The 24,199-nt window shown below is 25.5% G+C and overlaps 2 protein-coding genes across 2 annotated transcripts; one reads left to right on the top strand and one right to left on the bottom strand.

Moving 5' to 3' along the window:
* The first annotated feature begins 9,784 nt into the window (after positions 1-9,784).
* On the top strand, positions 9,785-11,454 carry K444DRAFT_609182 (uncharacterized protein). Its single transcript, XM_024879529.1, has one exon. It carries the CDS (start codon positions 10,024-10,026, stop codon positions 11,281-11,283), a length of 1,260 nt encoding a protein of 419 aa, XP_024741121.1. The 5' UTR covers positions 9,785-10,023; the 3' UTR covers positions 11,284-11,454.
* A 12,059-nt stretch (positions 11,455-23,513) lies between these two features.
* K444DRAFT_521322 (uncharacterized protein) lies at positions 23,514-23,966 on the bottom strand (the record flags this gene model as incomplete). The annotated part of the gene is made up of 2 exons (XM_024874120.1): positions 23,514-23,698; positions 23,789-23,966. Coding segments are annotated over 2 exons (363 nt in total), but the record flags the coding sequence as incomplete, so codon positions are not given.
* Between the last annotated feature and the right edge of the window lie 233 nt (positions 23,967-24,199).

Raw genomic sequence — 24,199 nt, 5'->3', positions numbered from 1 at the left:
TTATAAAAGAACTTGTAATAATATATAAAATCTATTATATTATTATTTCTATTTTTAATTCTCTAGCTAATAGAATAATTAAGAGGAAATATAAGCTTATAGTTATTATTATAATTAAAACTACTAAAGATAATATTAATAATTGGGTTTTCTATCTTTTAGCTATATTTTGGGCTAATTAAATAATAACTAAAGTTATTACTAATTATATATATTTTTATTTTAAAGGAAATCGGAAAAGTCTCTTATTAATAGATCTAAACTATCTAATTTAAAATATATTACTATAGTATAAAGTTTCTTCTATATCTAACTTGGTTATTATATATATATATAATAGCTTAAATAAAGAAATATAGACCTAAATAAAATACTTTTAGTAATATATTACTATTAAAAATAAAAAAAATAAAGTATTTAATAATATTTATATTTTAAAGCTATTCGAATATTTTTTTTATTAAAGATATTATTCTTTTTTATAATACTAGGCTAAAAAACAACTATTTATTAAAGCTTTATTATTATTAGAAAGAACTATTTAGAATCTTTAGAACTAGCTAGATAATTAATACTTTTATAATTATAGAACTAAATAGTAAAAGCGTATGCCATTACTCGTTATATATCTAAGCGAACACGTGACTACCCCTTACCAAAATCCACACTTCACCGCTTCTTTTCCTATAAACTACTATTTTTCTTCTTTAATTATTATATAAGTAATAGAAGACTCAGACTCAGACTCAGAAATCTCAAATATCCTCTCTCCGTCCATTCTTAAGGACTACCAATCCAATAAGAACTAGAGAACTCCTATTCGTACTACCGTTCGCTCGCTCTGCCGGCAAGGGAAAAGCTATAGCCAAATCAGGAAGGCCACAGGCCTTACTAGGTCCATAATTCAGTACATTATCAAGGGTCCAACCTCTTATATAATGCGAAAAGGCCTTGCCACCAAGCATCCCGCTCTTAAACAAGCCGATATAAAGTATATTTTCCGGTTCGTTTTCCAGTCTTGGACTAATCGTACCAAGTCTTGGGGACAAATCAAATATGAGCTCAAATTAGAAGCCTCAATTACCACGATTTGCCGGATTATAAAGGAGTATGGATATCGTTATTATATTGCTTGCCGTTATTCCTTTATTTCCAAGTAACAAGCTGCGAGACGACTTGCATTTGCGATAAAATACCGGTAGTAGGATATAGTAGATTGGAAAAGATTATATAAAGCAATAAGGCTATATTTGAGACTGGAAAAAGAGAGAGAATTTGGGTTATATATCGGCCGGATAAGAAGAATTACCCAGATTATATATAATCTGTATATAGGAGTAAAAGAGTAAGCGTAATAATTTGGGAAGCGATTGGCTAGAATTAGAAGTCCCCGCTTATTTTCTTGGTAAAGAAGAAAGAAAGAAAGAAAGGGAATTTGCAGTCAAGCTTACTTAAACCAAGTCCTGAATCCTATTATTTTCCCTTGGTTTGACTCCTTAATAGCAAAGCAAAAGGAGGAGTTCTTATTTATGGAAAACGGGACAAAAATCTACAAGGGTATAGCAAAGCTATCCCGTAAGTTATATAGATTATATAGGTTTAATTAGCCTCCCTCTTCTCCCGATTTGAATCTAATTGAGAAGGTATAGTAATAGATAAAAATGAGATTATAAAATTAGAAACTATTTCTATTTTAATTAAGGATATAAAGGAGGTTTTATAAGAGCTATAGAGCAAAATTAATCCAACGGATTGGCAATATTTGACAGAGAGGCTTACTTGTAAACTAGAAGATATAATTACTAGTAAGGAATGGCTACTATATACTAAAGCCTTAATAAATATAGTTCTTTAATTAAAATTAAAAATTATAGTAAAGCACCAGAAGTATAGGCTAAAAAATCGCGATTTTGGTAGGGTAAGTGGGGTAAATTACGTATATAACAAGCAATAGCATATACTCTTACTTTCTAAGCAGGAACTATAATTATAAGCTAGCTTAAGAAATTTGTCTTTTATGGTATTATTCCAGAAACCTTATATAATTTATATTACCGAAATAAAGAAATATTAGAGCAAGTCTATAGCCTAGTTTAAGGAAAGCCTAATACTTATAAGAAAATACTATTTCTAAATATAGAGATTAGTATTTTGGAAAAAGAAGATATTAATTTGAATTTAGAGAACTAGATTATAACTTAATAAAAATAGTAAAAAAGAAAGAAAGAGATTATAAGAGAAAGAAATTAAACTTATATTCTGGCTAAGACTAGTTTTATAATAGTTATTAGGCCTTAAAGAGAAAAATAGGAAAAACAAAAGAGAGGTATTATTAAGGGAAGCTATTATATATAAATCGAGTATTTCTTTTATATAGAAGAATATTTCTTATATTTATTATAATTAGAAAGTCTTAAGAATAAAAGAAATATTAGAGAAGAAAGAGAAATATTATATTACTAATTAATTGAAATTGAGAAAGAATAAGGAAAAAGAGAAGTTTAGAATTAATATATAGATATTTATTTATATATATAATAGCTATAAATAGAATTTTATAAAAGAAAGTTAATAAAGAATACTAGTAAATAAAAAATTAATAAGTTTAATTACTAGAAAATACTATAAATTTCTTAACTTATAGCCCTAAACCTTTAAAAATAATAAAGCAAGAGATAATTAGAAGTAATATTCTTATTTAGCTATATTCTATTAGCTATATTTAAAGCTTTTATATCTTTATAATAGCCAGAACTTAATAGAAAAAAAGTTACTTTTACTAGATACTAGTATATAAGAATTAGAAATCAGAATCTACTATAATTAGAACTTAAATTCAAATAGAATTTGGGAAAGAAAAATTATATAAAAAGAGTATTTATTTTTATAATATATTTGGAAATAATTAATATAAGTACTAGTATAGGAAAGGCATTAGTAGTAAACTTTAAAGTATTAAAACTTAATAATATCTTAGTATCTTATATAAGCTTTATTATTAAGTTAATTAATTCTAAAGCCCTATATAACTATTATACTAAGTTCTTAAATATTAGGTAAGTTATAATTACTATTTATAAAGAAGTATTTATTATTATAGTTATAAAGAATATAGTTGGCTTTAAAATAAGTATTAGAAACCAAAATAAAGTCTATAGATATATAAAACAAGATTTATTAGAAGAGAAAAATTATAAGAAGAGAATTATATAAAAATAAAAATAAATATATTATTTGCTTATTTAGTATTATAATATTATTATTTACTTTTATAGATGGCTTATAAGCTAATAAGATAATAGGGAAAGTATTATTAGAATTAATTATAATAAACTGGATATTAAAAATAAAAGTTGGAATAATAAGGGAATAATAAGAGTAGTTAATAGATATAGAAGCCGAATATAGATAAAGGTATTTAAAAGAAGAAATTATTATAGAAAGAAGAATAAAACAAAAGGAAATGGGAATTATATTATAAAAGAGGTAACTTTAAAGGGTTAGAGAATAGAATAGAGATAGCAGAAAGCAGGAAATAATATAGAAGAGTTATATAGGAAAGGGAATAGATTATTCTAGAAAGAAGTAAAGAAGAATATTAGATAAATATTAGATAAAAGAGAGGAGCTAAAAATATATTTTCTTGATTTACTATAAAAAGAATAGGTAATTCTTTAAGAAAAAAGGAAAGAAAAATTAGAAATAGATGAAAAACCCGGGAATAAAGAAATAATACTTGATAGCTTATTCTTAAGTAATAGGGAAGAAGTATTAAATATTGGAAAAAAGATAATAAAATACTTTTTATTTGAAAAAAATTAATAATTTTACAAATATTATAGTTTTATATTTATTATTTAATATATATAAAGGAGAATTCGGCTTTCTAGAAAAAGAAAGTATTTTATAAGAAATTATTACAAGAAAGAAAGCCAGGTAAAAAAGAAGTTAGAAGAAGAAAAGAAATATTATATTACTAGTTAAAGGAAATTAGAAAAGAATAAGAGGAAAAGGGGGGAATTATAAGACATTTATTTTTATATATAATAGCTATATCAGGGATTTTATAAGAAAAAGTTAATAAAGCCAGAAAGAAAATATAGAATTAATAAGTACTATTATTTTAAAGCTTAATATTAATTACTAATTTTTGTTACTAAATACTAGCTTTCTTTAAGAATAATAAATAGAAAGGTACTTAAATATATTATTCTTATTTAGAATAATATTATTTATAAGATTTACTACTTTTATATCTTTATAATAGCCAGAATTTAGTAAAAGAGAAATTTTAGGGAATTAAGGAATTAAAAGCTTGTTTTTCTATTCAGAATTTATTATTATTAGTACTTGGATCTAAATAGAATTAGGAAGAGGCAAGTTATAAAAAAAGAATATCTATAAGAGTTATATTTCCAGAAATATTTGCTATAGCTAGAATTAAAAAAGCAATATTAGTAATATTTATTAAAGTGAAACTTGTTCTTTTAGTAACTTATATAGGCTTAAGTATTAGTATATATAACTCCAAAGCCTATAGTAGCTATAACTTTGAGTTCTTGAATATAGAAATAAGTATAATTACTATTAGTAAACTTATAAGTATTATTATTTCGAGTATTAGAAGAATAGAACTTTTTAAAGTAATTAATAATAGCAAAAGAAATAGTAAAGCAATTAGAATAGTAATTCAAGATTTATTTAAAGAAAGAAATTATAAATAGAAAATTATATAAAAATAATTAAAGATATATTTACTATATATTTAGTTAAATAATACTACCTTTAATTATTATTAGAAAGAGGGTATTAGATATTATATTATAAGAAATATAACTAGAGGCTTATTTATTAATCTTATTAGCTTTTGAGAATCCGTTATTACTAGAAGAGACAGATATAATAATAGATAAATATAAAGGCCGAATATAAATAAAGGATAAAGGAGGTTAAGGTTATTATTAGAAAAAGGAGGAAATTATTAGAAATAAGAAGAAAAGGCCTTTTTATAGTAGAGAAATTTATTTAATATTTATTATAGGGTTTTCCTCTTTTGGAAATAGTTATATAAAGGTAATTTACGAATAATCTATATAAAGATAATACTATTATAAAAGAAGTAAGGGAATTAGATAAAATATTAAATAAAACTAAGAGGAAGGCTAAAATGCAAGATATTTGGCTCTATTATATTAGAGATAATAGTATCTTTAGAAAGGGAAACAAGAAAATTAAGGATATATAAAGAACCGGAAAATAAGAATACTATATTTAAATATTTATTTAGGAAGAAAAGAAGAAAAGAATTAGATATTTCAAATACTAGAAGGAATATAACTAATATTATTTCTTTATAGCTACTGGAATATAGCTTTTTTCTTTTATTACAAGCTTCTACTAATTATAAAAAATATATATAATTCTATTATAACTATTATTACTATATTTATATTCTTTTCTTAAAAGAAAATAGAGAAATAGAAGAAGTAAGAAGAATCTTAAAAGTATAGGCGATAGGTTTCTTTAGAAACTCTTTAAGTTTCTAGATTCTAATAAATTTAATACTTATATAGGCTTAGTATTTTCTTTACTATAATCAGGAAATAATTACAAATAATAGAGGAAAGCTATATAATAGGGTTTTTTCTCTCTTATTCCGTAACTGCTATTATATATTCTGCTTTCTAGATATACTAGTACTAGTTTAAGGAGTTATATAAGACTTCTATCTATATATATAATTAGTTTTCTCAATATATTAATCTTTAGAAAGCCCCTTATATTTAACTATTTGTATTATTTTATTACTAGTATTAAGAGTCTTAAGATTATTACTTCTACTTATTTAGCTTCCTATTCTCTTTACCTTTACCCATATATCTAATACCTATATATAGTCCGAAATCTATATAATAATCAAATTTCTATTATAGTAACTAAGTATATAATTCCCGAAATAATAGCTATATTAATAATAAAAATAACTTATATAATAATTCTCAAATAAGCCTTCTAATCTATAATTATTCAAGTATCTAAAGTAATAGAAAAAGTACTATTTAATAAGATATTATCTAATAATTCTTCTTTTATAAGATTATTATTATTATTATATTTTAAAGTAAGCTTATTTATAAGTAATTTAGAATATAAAGGCAATACTTTATTATATAAAGATTTAGTTATATATTAATATAAGTAATTTTTAAATAAGAATTACTAGTTTAAATATTAAAATAGCTTTTTAAAGCTCGAAGTAATAATAGCTTTAAAAGAAATATTATTATTAATTATAAAGTCTAATAATAATCTTTTAAAGTGAACTATAGTAAAGCCTTTACTAGTTTAACTAGTAGCTTTACTAAAGGATTTAATAATAGACATTTAATTTGAGTTTTAAGAAATAGCTATAAAAACTATTAATTATTATTTTAAAAATTAATATTAATTACTTATAAAGCTTATTGCCCTTAATATAGCATTTATATTAACTGACTTATAATTATTAAGATAATGGCTCTTATAATTACTTGTCGGTTTTCTGATTCTTTACTTTATAAATTTTTTACTAAAAATATATTAGTTATTTTATAATTAAATTAAATTAAAAATATATACTACTTACTTATAGCCCTTAAATAGGCATAATATAGTAACCGTTCGACAATTATTAAGGTTCTCTGAATTAGCTTTAGGAGGGTCTAGAGTCTTTTTTATATAGCCAAGCTTAAAGATAAAAGCTTGTCTTAAAAGTGGTTCTAGCTCAAAATCCTCCTTATTTTAAAGGATATTAAGGTTAATAGACTATTATTGAGATATTTTCGAATACATCGAGTAAATGTAAGTAGGTTTATAGTCGAAAGCTTCTTAATTGGAGCTATAGTTATTGAGATATTTATATATGAAGTAAGGAGAGAAGAAAGTAACTTGAGGGAAATCACTTATTTATATATAAATCCTCTAGAATCTAGAAGATTCTTTAATAAGTGTCTGATTAGTAATAGCCCCCTAATTTCAAAGCATTTATTTGTAAGACGGCTTATTCTTAGCTATTTTATTTATAACAATATAATTTATAAGGTGGCGAGGAATTACTAGAAAATCGAGTAGGTTCTAGCGCCTTCGGCTCGTGCCGCTTCGCTTACCAAGTGGCGTGATACCCGATTTCGTAAGGTGCGCCTGAAGCGATACCGGATATGGGCTAGCTTAAACCTTATTTTAGCCTCACTACGCTTTCTAACGGACGGTTTTTAAAGCCGCGCGCCTTCGTAGAGGCGATGATCAAATCAAGCTAAATCATTTGACACACTGCTGCAGACCGTGGGGTTGGGAAAGTCACTCCGCCCTTCCGCCCTGCCAAACGTGGGCCGGGGCGGCGTGCTGTACAACGTAGGCTCCAAAAAATGCTCCGCACCCGTGTTTCATTGCAGCGTCGATTGGCCGACAGGGGATTCGCGGGGAGGGCGGGACCTCGCCACGGAAGGCAGCCCGTTGGTGGAAAGCTCGGGAGCGCAGTGGGGACCGCCGGGGGAGGCTCCTATTGGTCCTATCAACGTCAGTGACGAGGTGTACGTGGGGATGGGGATGAACGAAGGGCTGAAAGAGATATATTGGAAGTAAGGTAATTAATTGAGAGGTATAAAAAATCAGTGGTTATGCTTGGAAAGTTGGTGCTTGTGCTATAAACTGTGTCTAGGTAGTAAGGGAGCAGAGGCCCCATACATATTTAGGAGCTCTGGAGAAGTGTCTTTACCCCTATTACCCCTATTATTACTCCCTTTAATATCTTAAATTAATAAATTAAACTAGAACCTATAGTATTAAAATATGAGGTGTGGTAAAGTAAAGAATATAGGGCTAAATAAGCTAGTAAGTAAGGGGAATTCAGCTCCTTCAACTCCGATACCCAAATATCGAGCGATTGGGAATCGGGGTCCCCGATTCGTAAAGGACCTCCCATTACCCAATCGTAGCGTCCGATTCCCAAGTCGCTCGTATTGGTGTATCGGGGGTCACACATCAACCACCGCGTGTTCTTGGCATACTCCAAAAACTCACATGTACAGAAAACCAACATTTTATGCGTAGAGACCTAATACAGTAAACCTCGCTATAAGGATACCGAAATTGTCCCCAAAAACTAAGGATAATGCGAGGTATCCTTATATCGAGGATTACGTGCAAATATTTTTATCGCTCTGCGCCTCTTTTTAGGCTATTAGGGAGCCATAGAATCGGTGGGCGGGCCATAGGATCAGTGGGTGGGTGGGTAATAGGCTGTAAAGGCTCTGGAGCAGTGAGATTAATGCTTAGAATGCGGTTTTACTGGTGCCTGAAGGCCTGACAGGAGCGGTAAATTAGCCTATCACGTGCACGATTATAAGGATAATACACCAAAAAATTAAGGCTGGGATAAAGAATCATAAGGATAATCCTTATAGTGAGGATATCCTTAGCTCAGGGCTAATTTTTATTGGAATCCTAAGGTAGTATCCTTATATCGAGGATATTCTTATATCGAGTATCCTTATAGCGAGGTTTTACTGTAAATCTCATGCACAGAGAACCAAAAATACACATTTGCAAGGAGAACCAACATCTCATGCACAGATAACCACCTGAGCAGGCTGGACGACGCTCCAAAACAAGGAGCTTCTACACCTGACTGGCTATATTGCTGGGCCGTTTTTATCCGCTGTTGGCAAGGAAGTGGTACATAGCGCACCTCGGGTAAATTACCCAAATAGCCCTACAAGGGCAAGAGGCTAAAAATATAACTGCACTTATCAGCATGGATCCCCTGCCCGTGTTGCAACAAAATCCCATTCTGTAAATCGTTCGTCCGTAGCGGAACGAGATATTGCTTTTTACGTGCCGAGCCATCAATCGGCGTGTTCCGACCCATCCTTTCTCTTCTCGTGTGGAACATCAATGAAACCCGACGTATCAGTCAGTTTGCTTCGAAATATCGCAAATACTCTTTGGAACAAGATTATCTAGATTATATGTTCTCTTATTATCAATTTGAAGCTATGGAGAATAATGACATGGAGAATAAGCCTCTTCTATCCAGCGAACATCAGGCTAGTGAACATCATAAGAGCTCAGGCTCCCGAGTCAAAAAACCTGTTATAATCTTCTTCTGCTTCATCTTAGAGATTTTACATTTACTCCTAATTTGGAGCGTCTACGATGGGATTCAGAGAATCAGGAGCCCCAGAGGCCCTGAACTAGATGGCCGTAAGTTTTCCCAGCAAGAACAGGACGCTCATGCCTAGCGCAGAATATGTCGTCCGGCAACTAGCTAGCTAATGCGACGGCGAGAGTAACTAACGTCTGATTGGTAGATTTCGCAATTCGAATGATCGCGATGTAACGTTTGAATTTCGCAATAGTATAAAACTGTAGCGTTTGCTCCGTTTCTTCCGAAATTCCGGAATCCATATAATAACTGCGTTTTCAGTATCCTTACGAAGTTGCATACGTATCGGACGAAAACTGCGCGGAGGATAGTCAGGACAATCTGAAAAGCTACATAGAGCAAAGTTAGGGCCCGAACAGCGGCCGCAGGCTTACTGCGCTGCAGGCTTACAAACAGCGCTGCAGGCTTACAAACAGCGCCGCAGGCTCACAGCGCTGCAGGCTTACAGACAGCGCCGCAGGCTCACAGACAGCGCCGCAGGTTTACAGCGCCGCAGGCTAAAGGGGTTTGGGCACGGCCCCAGGATGAGAAAAGAGAAAAGTTACTTAATCAATTACCTGTCCTGTCTTCTCCCGTCTTACTTCCGGAACTCTATCACACCAAGCATGCTGCGTGCAGACCCTTCCACCGGCAGCTGCTTTTCGGAATTCAAACCTGGGCCGGGAATTGTAAAACCTCCAAGAAGAGAACGACCCCATCAGCTGGCGTGCGACCGGTGCAAGGGCCAGAAGCTGCGGTGCATACGATCCCCAAACCTTAGGGCTCCTTGCGAGAGGTGTCAGAAAGCGGGTGCAACATGCATCATCGATTTATCGGTGCGCATGGGCAGGCCCAAGAGAACAGACAAGGACCAGCGGGGAAGCACAGCTAGCCCCAACCCACCCCAACCAACACGCTCACCAACTTTGCCCAGTACATCTCACACGGCCTCTGGGGGCTTCACCCCGAACGGCGACACTTGGTCGGGGCATGACCTCGACGATACGCCTGATCCAACGCTGCAAGGCGTGCAGTATCTGGAGTTCTTTGACATTGCTCTCCAGGATACCACCCCCGAGGATGAGTCGTTGGATATGCCACCAGAATACTATCTCGACCCAATCTTGGATCTGTCCTTGGCCCAATCCATCCCAACTCTCACCACTCTCACCGACGAAGGCACGGCAGTCGATACGGCAACAGTCAATGCTTACAGCCGCTTCCCGCCGATGCGCCAGGAATCAACTCAGGAGTTGTCGAACCTGAATCTGGAACTGTACCGACAATTGGGCGTCGTGGGGTCGATGGCAAGCAAGGATGCGAACATCCACCCGGGCTTGGCTACACCACCGGGCGGGACCCATACCTCTCTCTCCGACGCCGTGGTCTTCATGATGCACGGCCTGCAGACATACCACCGGCTCCTGGTCGAGATTCTCGGGTTTACGGGGCCGACCCACGACGCCATGTACTGCTCGCACGAGCACCCCAAGCCGAGCACTACCAGCCTGCTGAGCCCGGCCGATGGGATGGACAGCGAGGATCCGAGGGGCCCCGTGTCCGAGGCGGCAAGTCGGCAGCCGCGACTAGCAAGCCAGTCCGACGGCAGTTCCGAGCTAACCGTGGTTCATGACCCGTCTCACGGTGCCAGTGCCCTTCTTGACATGCCCACGAGTCTTCTGCTGCTTTCCTGCCACGCCAATCTCATCTACTTTTGTCGAGACGCCTTCGCCGCCATCCGGGCCGCGTTGCTCGCCACACATTGCCCGATCACCCTCTTCTCAATCTCGTTCCTTCATACGGACGAGGTGTCGATACCACAGGACCCAAATTTGCAGATCATCGTTCTCACCCAGGCTGTGATTCGGCTGATAGAGAGGATTGGACGCTTGCTCGGCTACCCAGATGACTGCGAGGACGATTCTGGCTGCGAGAGATGCGAGCCCAACTTGAGGTCTCACAACAATGCGATCCCCCCCGCGCTCCTCGATCTCGTGCTGAGACGGGCAGCAAGCGGGGAAGGTCCGCTAGATAGGGTAGGGATTGGAGAACTGAGGGAAGAGATTCGCGGGCTTTATGAGCTTGTTTACAGGCCAGTATAAGGGGATCGACGTGCGACATTGTCAAGCAACCTGGCCAGCAGGTAGCTTTTCCAATGGGCAGTAGAATCAAACTATATACTCGGGCGCGTATTTAGTCAGTGCCAGCTAGAAGAATCCACTGGCCAACCGCCCATACCCCCCAACCTACTGAGGCCCACAGCTAGCTAGCGAACAAATCCGAGAAGCGAAAAGTGATTTTCTGATTTTTTGATTTTCGCACTGGCGCCCCGCACCTCCCAAGGCAGAATTCCTAATTAGAGGGTATAGCACCCACACGTGACTTTCGGCTTGGATAACACAACAATAGTAAGGCTGATTGCTTGTCTAATTAACGAAGTGAGAACCCATACTACCGCGTAAAATCGCACCAAAATTGGGCCGGGTAGTATAATATAAAATTGAGTATTTATTACAAATTACTGTGGTCAGGTAATTACAGGCTATAAGCCCTTCTAGAATAATATAATTAATAGGATCTAATAATTTCCTTAATATTTCCGAGATTAGAAATAAGAAAATTAAACTATTAAACTAACTAAGAAGCCAGCTAATTACTTTTTTTTTGGTAATTAATTAATAAAATCACGTGGGAGTACGGTTACTCGAGTAATTTAGTACTTATATTACTAAAAAGTATATTGTAATAATAAAGCGTGCCCTGAACTTAATTTCTATTAAATAACTTAATGAATTTTATTAAAATAAAACTATAACTTTTTATAAATCTATTATTATATTATAAAGCTATTATTAAATGAACTCGTATAAATATTAATTAAAAAGAAATTGCAAATAAATTAAGAGATTTATATAAAATCTCAGTTAATTCAGGTATGATTTAATAGTAATTATAAGAATAAAACATTTAAAGATATATTTAAATAGCAAGTATGCCTTTTCTTTATATATAGATTGCAATTCTATATTATTTAAAAAATATAAATAAGGAAATACTAAAGAATCTTAAGAATTGCGGCTATATAGCTTTAATTACTAAAGTTATTTATATATATATAAAACTTGGTTTTATTTATTATATAATTATAATAGACAAGCAAGTAGCAAACAAATAATTATTTGTAATACTATAAAGTAAGCTAAATAATAAGCGAATTACAAATTATAAACGGTAGTATTTATATATATATTTCCGTTAATAAGGTTTACTAGTAATTTAATTAGTCTTTTTATACTTTATAGTTTTGCTCTAGTTTAGAAAATTAGAGCCTTATTTATTAATATATTTTATTATTTATAAAAAGAGCTTATATATAATATTATAACTTCTTAATCTCGAGGCAATTATATTATAAATGCAATAAATATAATTTAAGAAAAGAGAATATATTATATTTGTACTAAATTAGATTTAGTTAATTAATAAATATAATAAGCTATTATTATTTGAGATCGAGATATATATTTATATTTATATTTATTTATATAGTATTATTAAAATCTTTAATGAGATTACTTATTTAATTATATAATAATATCTTTAGATTTATACTTAAATAAGCTATTGCCCTTATTTCTTTAAAGCTAATTAAGGCTCTAAACTTCTTTTTATTATTAAAGCGCACTTTATATTCTTGCGAATAGCTAATTTATTAGTTATATATATAAAGAATTACTTTATTTCTGGAAAAAGTACTAAGAATTAGCAGATTGAATTCTAGTAATAAAAGCTTTAAAAGAATTAGTTATACTAGTAATATATAAGTAATTTCGTTTCCCTATATTTGCCTCTTATTCTTTTTATTATTAAAAGGAAGTATCGAGTATTAATAATTATATTACTTTTTATTAAGGCTATTAGATTTAGTATTATAATACCGAATTATATAACTAATTTTAATTAATATATATAGAATTATTTTCAGAAATTGGCCTATATTAGAAGTTATAATTACCAATATTTATAAGACCGGATTATTTTACTAGTACTTTATATATAACGAATTCAGAATAAGATATATAAGTTTATAAACTTATAAAATATTTATAAAATTAGAAAAAACAAATTTAAGTCTAATATAATAGCTAGTAAGCTATTTAAACTATATATAGGGCCTTTAAATAAGATATAATACTAGAATTGCTTTATAATATAATTCTTAATAATTATTTAGTTTAAAATAAATAATATAACTTTATATAGCTTTATATAAATAGTTTACTTATATACTAATATAAATATTAATAAGTTTCTATTAAGAGAAATACTAAAATAATATTATTAAAAGCTTATATTTTATAATATAAATATAGCTAATATTTATATAAGAGATATTAATAAAAATAGTAATTAATTATATATTTAAGCTTATTACTAACTTTAATATATAGTCCGAATATATATAGCTTTAGGGTAGCTATTAATATTAAAAGAATTCGAGAAATTAATTAGTAAATATAATATTATTATTATATAAAATAAAGTTCTCAGGTAAATTATTTTAATAAATATAAAATATATAAATAATATATAAGCCGGAAAAATACTTATATAATTCTTAATAATTTAAAACTTTATTTAGAAATGGCTCTTTATTAGTAATACTTTTAATAATATAAGGTAATTATATAAGCTAATTATAAAATAACTAGATATATTAATATAAATATTATTTATTATTAAATATATTATTTTTAAAATTCCTTTCTTACTTTTAAAAGTAGTATTAATAGAATTATTAAATTCTTTTATTATATAAATATTTTATATTCTTAAATTCTTATTTCTTTTTAAAATAATATTATTATTTCCTAAAACTTGCTCTAATAATATATGCCTTATAATTAAATACTAGTATAATAATATCTAATATTACTAGTTTTATTAATTTACTAATAATAAATATAATATAAAGGCTATAGCTTTATTTGCCTAAAGTAATAATACTAGTAAGCTTAAACCTTATAGCTCTGAAATTTCGTTTGTATTTATTTTTATTTTTTTTATATTTGAAATATTTTAGATTTTTAGCTCTTTTTAATATTTTTATTTTATATTTTTTCTTTTAGAAATATTTATTATATTTATTGTATTTATTACTATTATTATATAGTTACTAAATATAATTTATATTTTGCTTTAGGCTTCTTTTATTTTAATAGCTTTATAATTACTTTCTTTTATATTTCTTTTTATTATAAGCTATATTATTTAATTTAATTACTTTTCTAATAATATTTATATTATTATATAAGCTTAACAGGCTATAAATGCAAGAGTTATTTAGGCTACTCTTTAGGCTATAGCTTCTTATACTAGTAATAAATTATTTAGAGCCCTTTAAAGTCTTATAAATTAAAATATAGCCGGATCTAGTTTTATAAAATTATAAATTATAGTTTTATAACTAGTTTTTTATAAGTAGGTATTTAATAATATAAAGAATTAAAGAGTTAAATAAAGAATCTTTTAATTTTTTAAAGAAATTAATAATAAGTTTTCTTTTATTTCTTTTATTAAATTTTTTATATAAATTCTAATAAATATTTTTTAATAAATGGCTTTTAATTTAAAATAAGTAATCGAGTTTTTTTTATTCTTTCTGTTCCCCCCTATTCGTTAATACGAGTGATTAGTCAATCGGGGTCCCCATTGCCCAATCGCGGGCCCCGATTGCTTAATCACTTGCTTAAGCGAACTCCGGTTTATAAATACGAGATCGAATACGAGCAAATTTTTAAAATACTAAAATATTTTAAACCCCATAAATTATTAAAATCCTATTAATGCAAATTATTAGAAATAGTTAAGTTAATTATATTAATTAAATAATATTAGCTTTAGCCTTTTATTAGAACTCTAAACCCTTTTTATTATAATTTTAATTTCAAAATATAAAATTATATATATCTTTTAATCTTTAATAGAATTTAATCTAAGAAAAAATTATTTAAGTCTCTTATAAGTATTAATCCTTTTTATTTAATTAAACTTTGGCCTTTATCCTTTATTAAAAAGTTATAAATTATTTTAAAATCGGGCTCTTTTATTAGCGAATCGGGCTCCTTGCTTAGGTCCAATTAACTAATCGCTCGTATTAACGAACAGGGGGTAACATTTCTAATATAATTTCTTAGTAATTATTTCTTTATTTCTTTCTTTATATTAGTAAACTTATCCGCTATTATTAATTTATTAATAATATAAATAAACTAGTATAAAATACTAGTTCTAATAATAAAAGAGCCCAGAAACTTATAATCTTACTAAATTTTATTTAAATTATCTTTAATTTTTCTCGTTATAATATATATTTAAACTCTGAAAATATTTAAAAAAAATTTCTTATTTTATACTTGAATAAGACTTTATATAAAGATTTTTATTTTGAAATTACTTATAAAAAGCTAGAAAATACTTAAAAAAATATAATAACTTAAAGAGATTAAATAATAAATTAAAGAGGCTTAGAAAGCCCAGAAAAGTACTATTTACTAATATAAATATAAGACTTTAAAAACAAGAAGGGATCTAATATATTAGTAAGTAATTAAAAATATATATATAATTCCTTTTTTTAATTCTAGCTCTTATTCTTTATTTTTTTATAAATTCTTTTTATTTTTAAATTTAATTAATTTATATATACCAGAATTCTTCTAGATTTACTAATTTCTAAAAGTTATAAAATAATATAAAAAATACTATAAAAAGTATTACTAAAGCTAATTCTAATAGTAGTAATAATAATAATAATAGGCTATTAGATTTTTCTTTAATTTTATTATTTTTTTCTCAAATAAAAAAGGCTATAATTAATCTTATAAATTATATAAATATTACTTTATAATAATAAATATATAAAAGATATAAATATATTACTCTCTTTCTTATTAAATATAAAGAATTAATAAATAATAATATTTTTAGCTTTGCAAGTAAAATTTAAGGCACTTGAACTATTATTAGTATTTTACTTATTATATTAAATAAAAGTTTAATTATAATTATAAAACTTTCTAGATTAATTAAATTTACTTCTTTCAAATAAATCTATTATATAAGATCTAATAAATTATATAGAAATATTTACTGAAATTAAAGATAATTAAGAAAAAAATAAGCTTAATATTTAATACGCTTTTTTTATATCTTATAATTAGCTTAGTATTATTTTAATTTTAATTTTCTTACGAAAATATATATATATTTGAAATTTATAATTAATGCTTTAAAATAATATTCGTTAATTAGTTTTTATATAATTTAATACTTTTATAATATTTAAATTCATTCAAGTTTATATAATCTTATAATTATTATAGCCTTTATAATTCTTTGCCTTTTAAGTTCAATACCTAAATCGCGTTATATATTATACCTTTAATATAAAGAAGGCTTCTAAAAGTCTAATTTATTTCTATATTATAACTTATATTTAAAGAATTTATATATTAATAGTATTTTCTTATTACTAAAAAAAGAAGTTATAAAAAAATCTTTATATTAAGAATATATTATATTATAATAATAAAATTACAAGTATTTATATATAAATATATAATATATTAGACTAATTATATTAAAAACTATATTATATTTATATATATAATATTACTAATTACTTTATATTAATACTAAACTCGGATAATTATATGATTTTATATAATTAGCTAGTTATAGAAAAGCCTTAAAGCCCGAAACTTATAAAGAATCTCAAGAGCTTAGGGCTTTCGGATTATTACTAATATTTAATACTTTTTAAGAAAAAAATATAATATATTTTATAATAAGTAATTTATTATAAATTATTTAATCTTTAAATTAAATAAAAAGTTCGAGAACTAGGCTTATAATTCAAGTCTTATTAAGATTATTAAAGTTTTTATCGGCTAGTATTATAAATTTTATTATAAAATTTTTATAAGTTTTATTTTAATTTATTTAAGTAAATATATATAATATATTGTCTTATTTATTTCAATATTTATATATAATTCTTAAAAGCCAAATTATTATTTAAGGAAAAAGTAAAAAGGCTAAATTAATATCTTTAAAAACCAAGGCCTTAATAAATTTATTTAGAAAAGCTTACTAATTCTTTTAAAAAATAATTCAAAAAGTTTAAGTTTATTATATATTATAATTTATATAACTAGAAATAAGAATTATTTTAATAAGCCAGAAAGAGTTTATTATATAATATTACTTATATAACTAGAAACAAGAACTTGAGTTTATTATATAAAATTATTTATATATAAAAACTCTTACTATAAATTCTTTATTTAAATTAATTAATTAAGTTTATTTTTTAATACTAAGTCTTTATTAAAATAACTTTCCGTTTTTAGAAACTTTAAATAAAGTAACTAATAAGTTTCTTAGCTATTAATTAAAATTTATTAGCTAGAAAATCTTATAAATAATAAATAAAATTATAAAATTAAACTTTCCTAAATTATAATACTAATATATTTTATTATTTTATAAAATTATTAAATATTAGAGCCTTATTAAATATAATATATCTCGAGTTATAAGTAATATCTTATAAGATATAAAGAAAGTTTTAGTACTTAATTAGTATTATAATCTAGTTTAAAGATACTTGCTATTTCTTATATTTAATTTAATAGAAATAAAAAGTTTTATATTTTAATTCGAGAAATAATTAGAACTTTTATATAAACTTAAAGTAGTAATTTGCTTTATAAAAAAAGAATAAATCAAATTACTTATAATAAATATTATAATTCCTAAAATACTTTTATATTTAAAAGTATAAGTATTTAAAATAAATATTATTTGAGTTTTAATTTATTATAAAAGAAAAATAAAATATATAAAAATATATAAAATAAAAGTAAAATAAAATACCCGATTATTAAATAAATAAAAAGCTTAATTATAAGTTATAAGAACTAGTACTAACTAGATATATATATAAAGAAAAGGCTTATTAAAATTAAAGTTATAAGAAAAATAAGAAAAATTAAAAGAATTAGTATATATTTTATAAAAGCAAATAAAAAGACATTTAAATAACCCAAAAAATATATATTAAAGAAGTCGAGATTAGAAAAAGAAAGGCAATTTTCTATAAAAATATATTAGTATATATTCTAAAATAAAGAATAAAGGCATTTAGTAATAGCCCAAAGGCTTTTATAAATATTAAAGAAGGAAAAGAGATATTAAAAAAGAAAAAAAGACATCTAAATAGAAGATAGCCTCTTTTTAGAAGTTTAAAAGAAGGTACTTTTAAAGAATTTGAAAATATAAGAGATATTAGAAAAGGGAAAAAGATATTAAAGTTTAGAGAAATCTAAATAAAAGTTAGCCTCTTTTTTAAAAATTTAAGAGAGAATATTTTTAAAAAGCCTAAAGATATAAGAAATATTAGAAAAGAAAAAGAGGTATTAAAGTTTAAAGAAATTTAAATAGAAGTTAGTCTCTTTTTTAGAAATTTAAAAAAGGGTATTTTTAAAGGGCCTAAAGATATAGGAAATATTAAAAAAGAAAAAGAGGTACTAAAGTTTAAAAGAATCTAAATAGAAGTTAGTCTCTTTTTTAAAAGTTTAAAAAAAGATATTTTTAAAGGGCCCAAAGATATAAGAGGTATTAGAAAAGAAAAGAAGGAGATATTAGAGAAAGAAAGAAGAAATCTAAAATTTAGCTTTTTAAAGAATAAGTAAATTAAAGACTTATAATAGAAGAGTTCTAAATAAAAGTAATTCGGAAATAATAATTAAATACTAGCTTTTAATATTATTAATAAAGGAATTAAAGAAAAATAAATTCAAAAAAGGAAAGGTTATAAAGTAATTAGATACTAGCTTTTAATATTAATAAAGGTATTAATAAAGGTATTAATAAAGGTATTAATAAAGATATTAATAAAAAAAGTATTAGTAAAAAGTAAAAGCTTTTAGTATTAATAATAAAGTCGAAAAAATATAAAAGAAAAATAAAGGTTTTAAAGTAAAGATAAAATAAAGTTATAGTTTTATAAAAAAAAGTATTAATACGAAATAATTATATTATTTTATAATTCTATATTTACTTTTATTATTTATTAAAAATATATATTTTTTAAAAAAAAAGTATTATTTAGAATTTTTAAGTCTCTCTAATTTAATAATTATATATTTAAAAAAAATAAGAAATAAATATAATTATATATACTAAAATAAGGGAATTTTTCTTATTTAAAAATTATAATTATAATATTACTAAATATAAAGATATAAAAGTTTATATAATAAGCTATATATAAAGATTTAAGAAAATTTAAGCTATTTCGAAATATTTATAATTAATAAAATAAATTAGCTAATTATATAAGTCGAGTATAGTTTAATTATTATTAATATATCTTAGCTTTTATAAGTTAATAAAATAAAGAATATTTTTATTTTTATTTTTATAATTATAATATTTAAAAAAATATTTTTAATATTTAAATACATTTAATTTAAGGCTATTAAATACTAATATTTTTATTTTCAGATATTATTTATTATAAATTTATTCGGGTTTAAATAATTATATTAAATATATATTTTTATATCTTAAAAGTAAATAATAAAAATATAGCTATACTAGCTTTAATCTTAGTCTAAACCCTAACCTCTTTTTAAAAATATCTTTAATTTTAATATATAATATTATTATTAAAGCTTTCTTTTATTAAAAATAGTAAAAAAAGTAATAAAAATATAAATAAGCAGAAAAATAATATTTATAATATATTCTCTAATAATTTAAACTTAGTTTATAATATCTTCTTTTATTAATATATTTAATTAATAAATCTCTTTATTCTTTAATCTTTGCCTTATATATACCTTTTTCTTCTTTTTTTCTTTTTTTATAATAATATTCTAATTTTCTTATATTACTTAATAATATTACTAAAGTAATAAAGCAAATTAATAATAAAACTAAAGTTAGAGAAATAAATCTATACTAAAGCAAGAAGCTAAAGGAATTAGAGAAAAGTAAAGTAAATCTAAAAGCAAATTTAATATATATTTATAAAACCGAATTTTTTTAAATTTATATTACTTGTAATAATAAGAAGAGATTAAAAGATTCTTTTAAATATTATATAATTATAAAAGGCAAATTTAATAGTATTATAATTTAGCTTTTAATCTTATTAACTAATATAATTACTTATATTTTATTATTTATATTTTATTACTTATATTTCATTACTTATATCTGGTTATTTTCTAGTTATATAATAATATATATTTTAGTTATTTCTTTTTTAGTTTTAAATTATCTTTATAAGAAATCTTTTACTCTACTTTCTAAGCCCTAAATACTATATTTATAATAGTATTTAAAGCTTATTTTCCTTAATTTTATAAAGAATTTCAAATAAATTAATTTAGAACTATTAGAAATATAAATACTATTAAGATAATAGAACCTCAGAAATACAAATAATAGGCTCTAAAATAATAAAAGCAAAAAGCTTTAAAACCCTTAAAAGAATTAAATCTTTAAATTTTTATAAATATATATTAGTAATATATTAAAAGTTCTTTTAAAAATCCGAAAATCGAAGAATCTTATATAAAGGCTACTTTTAAATTAAATTCTAAAATAATAGGCATTTATAGGCCAGTAATCTAATTATTATCCTTAAGCCTTATCTTATAATCTTATAAGCCTTATATATATACTAGTAATAAGATTATTAGAAAGAATATAATAAAGAAAAAATATAAAAAATTAATTTCCTAAAATATTATATATAACCCGAAATTATATTAATTTCTACTAAGGCTTTAAATAAGGCTTTTAAAGCTTTTACTAATTCAGGTTATTTTATTAGCGGCTTTTTCTAAACTAATACTATATTAATATTTCTAAAAAATTCGTAAATAAATTTATAAAAATAAAGCTCTTTATTTTTATTATAAAGCTTTTATATATCGAGAACCTTATTATTATTAAAGAACTATATAAATGAGCCAGAAAGCCTATTCTCTTATTTGAGAATATTAATATTATTATAACTAGCTATTAGAAAAATATTTAAAAGACTCTTATATATAAAAATGCCTATTATAATAATAAGGGCATTTTTAATAATATTAAGCTTTATAATACTAAACTCGAAAAGAATACTAAATATTATATAATTATAATAAATTAATTTATAATAACTTTAATTACCTTTACTTTATTTGCTTTTATTATTTCTATTATCTTTACTTTTTCGAACTTTTCTTTAAAATCTCTCGAACTATTTTATTCTTATTTTTATTTAGAATTCCTTATATCTTATATTTACTTTAGAAATATTAAAGTTATTAAGCTCTTAAATTTAATTCTTTTTACTAGAAATTATATTATCTTTAATAATTAGCTAGTTTAGATTAAGAATAAGTTATAAGGAAATACTAATTTATATTTCTTAAAAAATCTCAAGATTATTTATTATTGATTTACTAGTAATATAGAGTACTATTATATAGTTATAGAATGCCGTTTATATAAAGTTAGTAAAGTTATTAATATCTAGAAATAAGAATTATAGTATTATAATATTAATATGTAATCCCTAAATTTACTAAGCCTAATAGGAACTAGCTACTAGTCGAGTTATTTATAGGATACGAGGTTATATAACTATATCCCATATCTCATATTTTATTACCCATATCCCATTACCCATATCCCGTATTCCGAGTCCCGTGACTATGCACGTGACTCCCGAAGGAATAGCTATACTAATACTAGAACCTTTCTAAAAAGGCGAAAAATAGTATTTCCCTCTAATTATATACTAATTTCCTAATCTGGCCTAGTACCAGATTTCCTATAAACCTTCCGTATATCTATATATATTTTCTATCTCATATTCCTATCTTATATATATATATTTCCTGCCCTATTTATATTCGATTTATTTCTCTATATCTAATTAAATTATATTTATATTAATTAGGTATTTGAGGGTATTTAATAGCTTTAATTTCGTTATAGAGTTAGCAGGATTTAATTCTCTTTTAATTCATTTGATTTCTATAATCTCTTATTATTTATATATCTAGTAAAAATATATTATATTAATTATTAGGTATTTCTTTCAAATAGTACCCAATTTAATAAGATATTTATATAATAATTTCGAATCCGTATAGATAACTAGTAATAGTTCCATTTCTAGTATTCTATTAATTATAGATTTAACTAAAGCACTTATATTAAAACCATAAGCCATACTATATAGTTTCGAAGCTAGAATACTTCTAGTAACTTTCTTATATTTAGTAGAGAACTAGTAGATAATATTAGTATATCTGATTCTATTTACTAGAACTAGAATATATCTGATTTAGGAAAAGAGATTTCAATTATTTATAAACAAAGTATCTATAAGAGTAATTAAATATAAGAACTCTTTTACTAGTTTTATAAATCTCAGTCCTCTAGTAGTATTCTTAATTTACTATTAAATGCACTTATTAAATACCTTAATATTAGTTTCTAATAGTTTAATAGCTTAAGTAATAATTAATAGGTTATATAAAGCTTCTAGTTAATAGACTAATATAATATATACTTCTCTAGTATATTAGGTAATATATTAGTCCTTAATAAAAAGATCTTAATAAATAGTACCCTTATTATTTATAGTAATAGTATTCTTTATAGAAATGGTTTAGAGGTTTTTATACTAATATTTCTTTATAAGAGTAATTCCAGTAGTATTTATATAGATAATACCTCTATTAAATTTGAGATTATAGTTAAAAGTAAGGCATCTATATTCCTTAGCCAAGAACTTAGTTTCTTAGAGCTTTAGTTATTCTGCCTTTATAAAATTATTAGTTCTAATAAATAAGGTATTATTAATTTAAAGGCTAATAATTCCAAAGAGTTACTTACTATAAAGAAGGCAAGGGTTATAAGTTAACTATTTTATAGAAAGCTCTTTAATATAATAGGAATAGTAAGTCTTAAACTAGTAGTTTCTAGCTTCCGGTATACTATATAGTAGTTTTATAATCTTTAGAATAGAATTATTCTTTAGATTTGGCTTTCTAGTAAGCTTATAAGGTGAGTTAATATAAAAATTATAGTTAAGTAAAATTATTAATTAGATATAAGCTTGCGAGATATTATATAAATATAATTTTATAGTATCTATTATTATAGTAATAATACTAAGGATAATTATCTGGCTAATATATTAAATAGTAGGCAATTATATTAATACTATATATTTCTTACTATTATTATAAGCTTAGATAACTAGTCTCGATTTCTTAAACTCTTTTTTTATATTCTTATTCTTAATCTTATTAATAAACCGGGAGTTAAAAATATATATTTCCTTTAGTATTTGAGATCTGGAAATAATTTTAAAAATATTCTTTTCTAGAAGGCTAGTAATTTTAACTTGATAGGAATTCTTATATAAGTTATTATCTTATAGGAATATTATAATATCCGGGTTCTTATAAGGGCGTTTTTTGCTATACTTTAGTGAAATAGCAGAAATAGCAAGAGAAATTATACTTATATTATTTTCGGCTTTATTATAAAATTCGGGAATAGGTTTAGATTCGGGGTTATTAGTAATAACCTTAATATCCCCTATATAAAAGGGCTTTATAAAGATTAAACGAAAGATAGTATTACTATATAGTAAAGCTAGTATATAAAACTTCCCGTCTATTACTATAAGCTTATATAGCTTATCCTAATTACTAGATTAACTAGTATTTCCTTTATATTATATAAGAATATCCGAATTCAGGAGAAATTCATAAATATTAGTAATACTAGAACTATTTCGGATATTTAGGATATTTGTAATTTGATATCTAGTATAAAGCTTTTAAATTTCTACTATTGCCTTCTTAAGTACTACTAATTACTATAATATAATAGATAATAGAGTATTATATTCGATTATTCGGAATAAAG

Source organism: Hyaloscypha bicolor (assembly GCF_002865645.1).
Source record: "Hyaloscypha bicolor E unplaced genomic scaffold K444scaffold_39, whole genome shotgun sequence".
Classification (NCBI taxonomy): Eukaryota; Fungi; Ascomycota; class Leotiomycetes; order Helotiales; family Hyaloscyphaceae; genus Hyaloscypha; species Hyaloscypha bicolor.
This window is presented reverse-complemented; position numbering and strand designations above follow the sequence as displayed.